General features: G+C 37.9%; 1 protein-coding gene across 1 annotated transcript; it reads left to right on the forward strand.

Annotated features, from left to right (window-relative positions):
• Positions 1-8,703: 8,703 nt before the first annotated feature.
• Positions 8,704-10,798, forward strand: LOC118648223. Its single transcript, XM_036294541.1, has 2 exons — positions 8,704-9,843; positions 9,923-10,798. The coding sequence occupies exons 1-2, from the start codon at positions 8,723-8,725 to the stop codon at positions 10,734-10,736; spliced, it is 1,935 nt and encodes a 644-aa protein (XP_036150434.1). The 5' UTR covers positions 8,704-8,722; the 3' UTR covers positions 10,737-10,798.
• The last annotated feature ends 479 nt before the right edge of the window (positions 10,799-11,277 follow it).

Raw genomic sequence — 11,277 nt, forward strand, 5'->3', positions numbered from 1 at the left:
ATATATATACCATTTTTTTTTATATCTATTATTCACAATCTATCATTCACTGCTGTCACTTGCGAGCTGTCATTACCATTACATTTATCTTATGCAACATGTGATCTCCGCGCTGACAGCTCTCGCAGCACGAAGTGAGCTAAGCGAGAGAACAATCAGATCATCGCGGAAAAGAGTCAACAATTAATTCGAGACTTTCGAGAAGACTTCGAGAGATGCGCGTATCGATTTTTAACATGCCTATTTATAGAAGGATAACTTTTGAGTATTTTTTTAAAACTTTATTAATAACCCTTTGTTAAACTTTAAAACTTTTGTAAACTCAACCGAAAATCTATTTTTATAACCTTTTGCGTATTTGAAAACTCTAATAATAATCCTTTGCGTATTTTTTAAAAACTTTTAAACTCTTGCAAAATTTATTTAGAACCATTATTGTAACTTAATTTTCATAAACTCATAGCCAACAAATTATGTTAAATATCGACATCAGCGCCTATTTATATTTTTATAACTTTTTGGGAAATTTAGAATAAATAATTCGTTATTTTTTTTGTTACATAAATTTTATCATTTATTTTAATTAATAACGACCTCCCCTTATCCCGAACAAAGACTGCACCTGGTCCGATCCCGAGTTAAAGCGATTCAATTTGTTGACTCGAAATTTGGACCGACGGATGTACGACTTGAAACGGGTTATAGCGGGCCTATCGACACGTTGACCTATATTTTTGAGTCATAAAAAGTGCGTACGACCCGAGGCATTTACCCTCTCTTAATTGTGTGCCTATGGGAATTCTACACGTTTTGTTACGTTCTTCCCTGCCTTACCTGTTCTCCCTGAAATATCCTTCCTACCTAAAAGAGTTAAAATCCCATAAGGCTGAACGTAACACTACCTTTTTAAAAAAAGGTATAAAAAAGCGCCAAGTATACGCGCGCATGAAACGCCCTCAAAAATCTATTTTTGTACAAAATAATTTTTATTTGGCGTTACAAATGTGCGCTACAAAGAATAAAATTGTCTTTCCCCCCAAAAAGAACAAAAAGTTAATTTTCTACAAAAATTATGAAATTTAGAAAATGCGCCAACTATGAAAATGGATGTTCATACGAACTAAAACATCCACTTTTACAAAATAATTATTTGTTCAAAAATTACAAATAAATATTTTAATACAAATTTTATTACAAAAACTTGACGCCGCTAAACCGAATAATTTGCTTTAATACAAAATAGCTTTTTTATAATCTAACTTGCATAATAAAATAATAATTACTTGAAATTACAATTTCTTACAATAGAAATCGTAATGGCATTATATACGTGTAACATTATACACGTACGCGCGCACGCGTGAGAGAGAGAAAGAGAGAGAGAGAGAGAGGGTGAGGGAAAGGGAGGGAGAGAGAGGGGGAAAGGGAAAGGGAGGGGGAGAGGAAGAGAGGGAGAGGGGAGAGGGAGAGGAGGGGGGGACATTCGAACGTACGCACGCATAAGAAACTGAGAGATTAAAAATTGCTTTCTTATAATAAAATTATATACTAACACACATACACACGTGCTCGCACACGCGCGCACGCACGCACTCACACATTCAGATGCACGTACAAAAGAAAAAGAAAGAGAGCTGGCAAATTATTCGGTTTAGCGGCGCCAAGTTTTTGTAATAAAAGGGCATAGCGGAATAAGCAGGTGAAATCTGCCTTCGCACTAATCGAGCTCAAATTGATATTATTAGTTGGCACCCTTGAGATGTAAAACTTCCTCAAATATTAGCTACAAAATTGCATTTTTTGGGGAGTTATGCAGGGGGAAAGAAAAATAAAGAAAGTGGTTTTTTTCGAAAATGGTTGGACCGATTTTAATGAAAAAAATGTATGTTGTAAACATTGTTTAGACAAGTTTAAGAAAATTTTAAGTAATTTTTGTGGTTAAAAAAACCCGATAAAAAATTTTTGAATTTTTTATGAATTTTTTGGGGGTGATAGTTCTGAGATACCCACTTTTATATTTTCGCAAAAACATCTCTAGATTTTCTTTTTTAACACATATTTTTTTCAAATCAATCGGAGTGGTGGAACATGGTTAAAAATAATAATTTACACCGCGCCGCCGTGCCGCGCCGCGCCGCGCTGGCTGGGCGACCGGGCCGTGATTGTTGTCATGTTGAACTTACATTCTACATACTAGTTGCAATGTTGCAATGTTTAGTTGCCAAAAAAAATTATGATATAATAATATAAAATATAATAACACATAATATTTCTAGGACGTCTGCAGTTAGCCTATAAAACTTATCGTTTCGGCAGTTTATCACGAGGAGATTGCAGTACGTTTTTAAATTCCATATGTTCGGGGTGCTTTTTTAATGTGAGTCCCCTTGCCTCTCACATTATTTATCATCAGTGTGTTTTTTTAAAGTGAGTCCTCTCGCCTCTCACATTATCTATCATCGAAGTGCTTTTTAATGTGAGTTCCCTTGCCTCTCACATTATCTATTATCGGGGGTGTTTTTTTAAAGTGAGTTCCCTCGCCTCTCACATTATTTATCATCGGGGTGCTTCTTTAAAGTGAGTCCCCTAGCCTCTTACATTATTTATCATCGGGATGCTTTTTTAATGTGAGTCCCCTCGCTTCTCACATTATTTATGATCGGTGTGCTTTTTTAATGTGAGTTTCCTCGCCTCTCACATTATCTATTATCGAGGTGCTTTTTGAAGTGAGTCCCTTTGCCTCTCACGTTATCTATCAACGGGGTGCTTTTTTAAAGTGAGTCCCCTCGCCTCTCACATTATCTATTATCGGGGTGCTTTTTTAAAGTGAGTCCCCTCGCCTCTCACATTATCTATTATCGGGGTGCTTTTTTAAAGTGAGTTCCCTCGCCTCTCACATTATTTATCATCGGGGTGCTTCTTTAAAGTGAGTCCCTAGCCTCTTACATTATTTATCATCGGGATGCTTTTTTAATGTGAGTCCCCTCGCCTCTCACATTATCTATTATCAGGGTGCTATTTTAAAGTGAATCCCCTTGCCTCTCACATTATCTATCATCGAGGTGCTTTTTTAATGTGAGTCCACTCGCCAAAAAGATAATGTGAGAGGCGAAGGGACTCACTTTAAAAAAGCATCCCGATGATAGATAATGTGAGAGGCAAGAGGACTCACTTTAAAAAAGCACCCCGATGATAGATAATGTGAGAGGCGAGGGACCTCACATTAAAAAAGCACACTGATGATAAATAATGTGAGAAGCAAGGAGACTCACATTAAAAAAGCACCCCGAACATATGGAATTTAAAAACGTACTGCAATCTCTGCGTGATAAACTGCCGAAACGATAAGCTTTATAGGCTAACTGCAGACGTCCTGAAAATATTATATGTGTTATTATATTTTATATTATATCATAATTTTTCTTGGCAACTAAACATTGCAACACTGCAACTAGTATGTAAGTTCAACATGACAACAATCACGGCCCGGTCGCCCAGCCAGCGCGGCGCGGCGCGGCACGGCGGCGCGGTGTGAATTATTATTTTTAACCATGTTCCACCACTCCGATTGATTTGAAAAAAATGTGTTAAAGAAGAAAATCTAGATAGTTTTTTGTGGAAAATAAAAGTGGTATCTCAGAACTATTACCCCCCAAAAAATTCATAAAAAATTCAAAAATTTTTTATCGGGTTTTTTTTACCACAAAAATTACTTAAAATTTTCTTAAACTTGTCTAAACGATGTTTACAACATATATTTTTTTTATTAAAATCAGTCTAACCATTTTCGAAAAAAAACCACTTTCTTTATTTTTCTATCCCCCTCCAACTCCCCCAAAAATGTAATTTTGTAGCTAATTTTTGGAGAAGTTTTACATCTTAAGGGTGCCAACTAATAATATCAATTTCAGCTCGATTAGTGCGGGGGCAGATTTCACCTGCTTATTCCGCTATGCCCTTTGCATTAAAATATTTATTTGTAATATTTGAACAAATAATTATTTTGTAAAAGTGGATGTTTTAGTTTGTATAAACATCCATTTTCATAATTGGCGCATTTTCTTCATATCATAATTTTGTAGAGAAAATTAACTTTTTGTTTTTTTGGGGGGGAAAAAAACAATTTTATAAAAATTTCCTTTGTAGTGCACATTTGTAATGCTAAATAAAAATTATTTTGTAAAAATAGATTTTTGAGGACGTTTCATGCGCGCGTATATTTGGCGCTTTTTTTATACCTTTTTTTAAAAAGGTAATTTTGTTGGGATTTTACTTATTTGTAGTACCAGATATCTCATTTCTTTTTATAATATATATGAAGGTCTTTAAGACAATTTTAAAGTCTATATCTAATTAAAGATCGAGACTCAGATTTAATTAAAATAACAAAACAAAGTTATATTGGTTTTATTCTTCATCTGTAATATTCACATGTTTATTTCATTGATTATCAATTATTTATATAAATAATGCAATGTGTATAAGGTCTAATACACATATATAAACGAAGCATAAACTTACTAACTATATTATTCGGAGTATATCTGTTTTTCACATGCTTTTACATTGAAAAAGATACTCTGCAATAATATATAGTCAGTATGTCATAAATATTTTTATCCGCTTGCATATGTGTATGTATATAACTTTGTTTTTTTTTTGTTGCGACAATACGAAAATTAACATTCTTTCAAGTTTACTTTATTGCTTATAATATTAGGTTTTTAACAAACTAAATTACGCGACAAAAAGCTTAATATTCTCTCACATACTCAAGCAAATAGAAATGCCTAGACATATTAACTGCACTATTTCAGATTTCCTTTTTCACATGCTTCCTCATTGAAAAAAATTATGTATCCGAATTAGTACAGTCAATATGTCTATCATTTCTATCCGCTTGTGTATATGTATTAAAATTATGTATATTATCTTTCTTTTTCATATTGAAAATGTCTACTTCTATGTACGCTGTTGTGAGCGAAACACTCACAACCAATAAAATTATATTATAAAATAAAGAATATAGAATATTAAAATTATCATATAGCTCGCCGAGGAAGGCTCGCTATCACAAGGTGTCAGGTGACATATGCTTCATGCGCTGCCGGCCGGTCATTGCACTGGTCAACGCACCAACCATCTTAAGGAATTTAGCGAAGCCAGCTTAGCAACAATCATGCCACCGGAAATGCATACCTGTATTTTAGCAATTGTTGCTAAGCTCGCGAATATTTTCCGCGCGCCGGATGCGCGCGGGAATGACCATATATGGTCATGCGGAGGGCCCGATGCCCCCACTAATAATCAAATCCGCGACACTATTTAAGCTGCTGCCGAACAGCGGTCAGCGGGATCAGTGATAAGCTATCAAGCCGATACGTACGGCCCGCGCGAGTAAAATACGCACGAGTTTGGGACTTAGCCGCAAGCAAACCTCGAGCGAGCGAAGAGACGACGCGCTAACTCCGAGTTACGCGCCGTATCTAATCAAGTGTAACCCGACGCCGCACCTTCTCCGACCGCCGCTATTGTACATTAGTAGTTAAGACTAGGCCGGTTCTAACTCGGGAGCTCCGAGAGGGGAGCGGGTGTGCGGGGGGAACTCGTAGGCGCGCGGGGGCATGACGTCACGCGGATCGGGGATCTCGCGGCGCGGAATTGCTGACGCGGTATTTTCGGGTCCGCGGCCGCGGTGCGGGAATTGCTAACGCGGGATTTTCGGGTCCGCGACCGGTAGAGGGGGAATCGGGGTCCGCGACCGCCGCCGCCGCCCGCCGCCCGCCGCCGCCACCCGCCGCGGTACTCGCGCTCTCTCTCTCACCCGCGATCTCTTTCAGCAGCCATCGCCGCGGTGCTTGCGTTCTCCTTCTAATGAATTTCTCTCTCTCGCTCGTACGCGATATCTTCAACCATACAGTCTTATCTCTTTCTCTTTCGTTGCGTTCTTTCATACGCAGTCACATATATACGCTCCCGCCCATCTTATCTATGTACCTCCTACCAAGTTCCGCACGCCATTATACCGCAAAGAAATAGGGCAGAGAGAAAATAAGTTAGAATAATTATTTATGAAATTTTCATTTATTTATTTCATAACGTATCATATACAATATTTGCCTGATGTATAAGTTCACAATCTACAAGATTTTTTCATTTATTCGTTTTGTAAAGCATCATATACAATATTGTCGGATGCATAAGCCAATAACTCGCAATCTACGAGACACGTCTTATCATATTTTTCATGTAATATCTTTACAGCATCACTTTTATTAGTGACATGATTTTGACGTAAAATAGTAACAAATTGTTTATATTTTTCGCTAACAATATAAATATTTTGATGCATTGATAGCATACTTGTTCAACACAATCTTCCAGTTCTAATAAGAATTGTATGGTTGATGGTTTCATATACATACTAGTATTATATAATGTTAACTTTACAATATTTTCTTTACGTATATTTACGAGATCTATAACTAAATCGTGAATCGAAATTCTTGAAGAAGATACAGCTGCCTGCATGAGTTGCACAATATCCGCACGTCTCTCGATGAACGTTTTCCATATCGCATAAGTCAGGTGTAGGTGACCTATGCGACTTTGGTTGTCACCAATCACTAATTCTACACAGGGCATAGATTCCACCCTGATTCCGATGTCCAAATATTTATATGCTGTAGCAGTCAAAGCATATCTCCTTCCCAAGATGCGCGGAATATAGCGAGGCTGCGATAATGTTCTGTAAAAAGAATACAGGGAATTAGAAATAAAAGTGCAAATAAATGTAGAAGGAAATATAGAAGAAAATATAGAAGAAAAAATTTAAAAATTAAAAATACTTACGGTTTATCACACGCTTCATTTTGCTGGATCGGAACGTAATAGTTCATCCTCGAAAAGTTCGTCGATTGTAATAACGTTTCAGAAACCTTTGCTGTCCGGTAAAAAACGGGTACCGATGTCTAAACTCTTTTTATACTGTACACCTCTCCACATACTTCAATAAGAGTAGTGGGAACAAATCCCTTATTTGATATATATTTTCTGATGAGATCATTAAAATTCGGAGAATGCAAATTTTACAAAAGCGCCGATGTATGGCAGCTGCGATGTAAAAATATGCTTTAGGCACGTACACAAATTATTTGATACATATTTTCTGATGAGATCATTAAAATTCGGAGAATGCAAATTTTGCAAAAGCGCCGATGTATGGCAGCTGTGATATAAAAATACGTTTTAGGCACGTACATAAATCATTTGTTATATCTTCTGATGAGATCATTCAAAATCATGCATTCGAAGAATGCAAATCTTACAAAAGTGAAGCGCAGATGTACTAATGCTGATATGACAGTGCTTCAGTTAAAACAAAGAAATGATGAGAATATATATAACTGGTCGGAAAGCGCAAGCGCATGGTATAACATTTGATGATTCGAACGCGACGCGAAAGTGATTCGAGTGACGAGTGATAACTGGTTAGGAAGCACATGGTATCACATTTGATGATCCGAATGCGATGCGAAAAGTGAATTAGCGCGACATGAAAAATGAATGATCAGTTTAATGATCTGGAAAACTTTGTAAATGATGTAAATAATGAAAATTTTGTGAATGAGGTGCTCCAAATGGATGACGGCAACGTGATGGACGTTATAGATGTTAACTTTGAAGATGTGATAGATGATGAGGATGAAGAGAGTGTAGTATCTGAGGACAGTAATTATACAAGTGATTGCAGTGAAGAGTTTAATGATACCATCGAGAAACATTTAACACATGCGGAAGTGAGCGTGATAACTGCACGTACGAGACATTGTGCAATATATTTTTATTATACTACAGGTGGTACTTATTCAGCCTGTGCCGAATGTATCATGCAAATAGCGGACACAGATTTCAACATAATGCATGCCTTCCGCAAACATATAACTGACGCGTTTGGTAGGTTAGACGGTAAATACTGCTCGAATTGCAGACAGCCTATGTTTGTGTTGATTCCGTGTAATATGTGTCCAGTGTGCACACATTAAAGACTTTTAGTATAAAAACTACATTATTACAACATGAATGACGATATCGTAGAAGATGCCATTTATGTTCTTAACAATGATGATGATTCCGAAAAACGAAATGTGCAGAGAATATCACCAGTGCAATTTCTACGTGATCGAGAACTCGGTATACGCGGAACGCATGAACGCACCGTAATACAGGAAGTTTACATACACGACCAATTTGTTCATAATTGGCCTCATCATATGAAGCACAAATTATATAGAGAGTTACTCAATTCGGTTGACACCGATGATAATGAATATGATATAGCAGAACAAATCGTAGAAAAGACTCAGGAATGCTGTTACCATCTCATTGAGATACCAGCAGGTGTTGGAAGGTATATCGAAGTGATAGCAATAACGTCCTACTTTGCTATGATACTGAGAATCCCTATGTAGAGAAAATGCTGCGTACTTACCACGGATTTTCAAATCTTTTGAACAATGATGAGGATGAATACGTTCTGTCTGAGCAAGAGAAGGAGATACGTTTTTATATTCGATGTGAAAGACGAAGCAAGCTAATGCAGTTTGAAATTCAAGACAAATTTCGATTCTGCATTAGGTGCTACGAAACTATATGCGAGTGTCCTGTTGAAGATTGTATGGTGTTGTTTTAAAACAGTGATAAAAAGACAACAGTGATAAAAATGGAGAATAATTTCGAGCAAGTGGAACGCGAGCTGTTGGAGCAAGCAAATGGAGTCACTAACTTGGGCGAGTGTTTTATGTGGTTGCAGAGATGCGACGAATTTATACAACAACTTGAGGAACATAGCCGCATCAAGCGTCCTCGGCTTGCCGTCGGACAGAGACAATCGTTGGTTGCGAGGATCGCGCGACTCGAGAGTGAAAAAACATTATTACAAAGACGTTTTGTACATGTAGGCGGTAATTACGCGAGCACTAGTAATAACGCGAATAAACTCGTGTGGCGGGAAATAGATGCAGCGTTCGAGAATCGCATTCAGACAGGTGCAGTGATAAATACAAACTATATTGAACCGCGAACGTTTTTAGAAGACGCAGGCGGTATAGTGCTCGAGCGAATGCGGGACGCTCTAGAGGAACACAACAGTGTGAAAGTAAACACTGCGTTTAATAGTGTGTTTGTAACGGGTGATAACCGTGCAAACAAAAGTATAAACACTAAAAATTGTGAATTATTTCAAATGTTAAATTTGGACGAGTGGTATGAGCGACGCGTTATCGAGCCCACATTAGCATCACTCGAAGAGTTTCAAGAACGTGATAGCGGGTGGGCGCTATTGCGAATTCTCAATTTGACTCTAAATATAAATAAGTATAATCCTCTACACGCAGGGTGTCACGTGACGTTACCGCGAGAAATAATAATGAAACGTGCGGTAGTGAACGTTAATTCAAAGGACAATGCATGCTTCGCGTGGTCAGTGGTCGCTGCGCTATACCCTGCCGAAAGAAATTCAGAAAGGGAGTCATCATATCCGCATTATACAACAGTTCTAAAGTTTGACGACATTGCGTTTCCCATTACACTAAAGGATATAGGAAAATTTGAGAGTCTTAACAATGTATCGATCAACGTCTACGGGATCAAAAAGGAAATGGCGATGCTAAAGATTCTTCCGCTGCGACTCTCCAATGACAAGAAAGAGAAGCACGTCAATTTATTATACTTGCAAAATCTGCGCGAAGGCGGCGTGGGTCACTTTGCTTGGATAAAAAATCTATCCCGTCTCGTTAGCTCCCAACTGAATAAAAAGGAGCACAAGAAATACATTTGTGATCGGTATGTATACTATATTCACATGCAAAAAAACTTTCATGATCTAGCAAAAAAGTAATTAAAATTTTTTAAATTTTTACAGGTGCTTGCACTATTTTACGTCTTGCGAGAGGCTGCAATTACATGATGTGGACTGCCAGACGATGAACGACTGTGCTATCACACTGCCCGCTGAAGACAACAAATGGTTAAATTTTCAGAACGTAAACCACAAGGAACGAATGCCCTTCGTTGTCTACGCAGACCTCGAGTGTGTGCTGCGGAAGACACAACACAATGCAGAGCAAGCGTCGTACACATATCAACAACACGAAGTATTCAGCATCGGATACTACGTGCGATGCTCGTACGACGACGCGTTATCTACGTATAGGTTTCGTCGCGATAAAGATTGCATCGCGTGGTTCACGAAACAAATTGAAAAATTAGCGCATAATGTTAAAACTCGTTTATCCACTAATGTCCCCATGGAAACGTTATCGAAAGAACAATTGGAGGCATACCGTAGCGCGACGCGGTGTCATATCTGCGATAAGCCGTTTGCGCCAGACGATACGCGGGTGCGCGATCATTGTCACCTGACCGGTCGTTACCGCGGTCCAGCACATTCTCTTTGTAATCTAAATTATCGAAATGTATCATATATACCAATTATTTTTCATAATTTATCTGGATACGATTCACATTTCATTATTAAGGAAATAGCCACTGCGTTCAAAGGGAAGACCGACATACTCTCCATCACTAAAGAAAAGTACATTTCTTTCACAAAACATGTCATAGACACAGATAAATTAAATCCACACAATTACATAAAACTACGGTTTATAGATTCATATAAATTTTTAAATACTAGTCTCGAAAAATTGGTATCGTTTCTAGGTAAGAAAAATTAAAAATTGTACGTTCCAAATTTTTACACTTGTCTGACAAGGATTTCGATTTATTGACACGAAAAGGTGTATTTCCGTACGAGTACGTAGATTGCGTCGACAAGCTGCAGGACATATGTTTACCGCCGCGCGAATTATTTTTCAGTTCCCTGACCGGTGATACTGTATCCGAGAGCGATTACGCGCACGCCGAGAATGTCTGGGAGCGATTCTCCGTTCGAACGTTGGGTGAATACAGCGATCTATATTTGAAAACGGATGTGTTATTGTTAGCTGACATTTTTGAAAATTTTCGCGATAAATGCTTAGAAAGTTACGGTCTCGATCCAGCACATTATTACACTCTCCCGGATACACGTGGGACGCTATGTTAAAATATACAAAAATTACTTTCGAACTGCTTACTGACATTGACATGGTAATGTTCATCGAACGCGGTATACGTGGTGGCCTCAGTCAATGTTCAGGCAGACATGCGCGAGCCAATAACAAGTACATGCAGACGTACGACCCATTGAAACCATCTTCATATCTTATGTACTTT

Source organism: Monomorium pharaonis, unplaced genomic scaffold, assembly GCF_013373865.1.
Source record: "Monomorium pharaonis isolate MP-MQ-018 unplaced genomic scaffold, ASM1337386v2 scaffold_301, whole genome shotgun sequence".
NCBI classification, from domain to species: domain Eukaryota; kingdom Metazoa; phylum Arthropoda; class Insecta; order Hymenoptera; family Formicidae; genus Monomorium; species Monomorium pharaonis.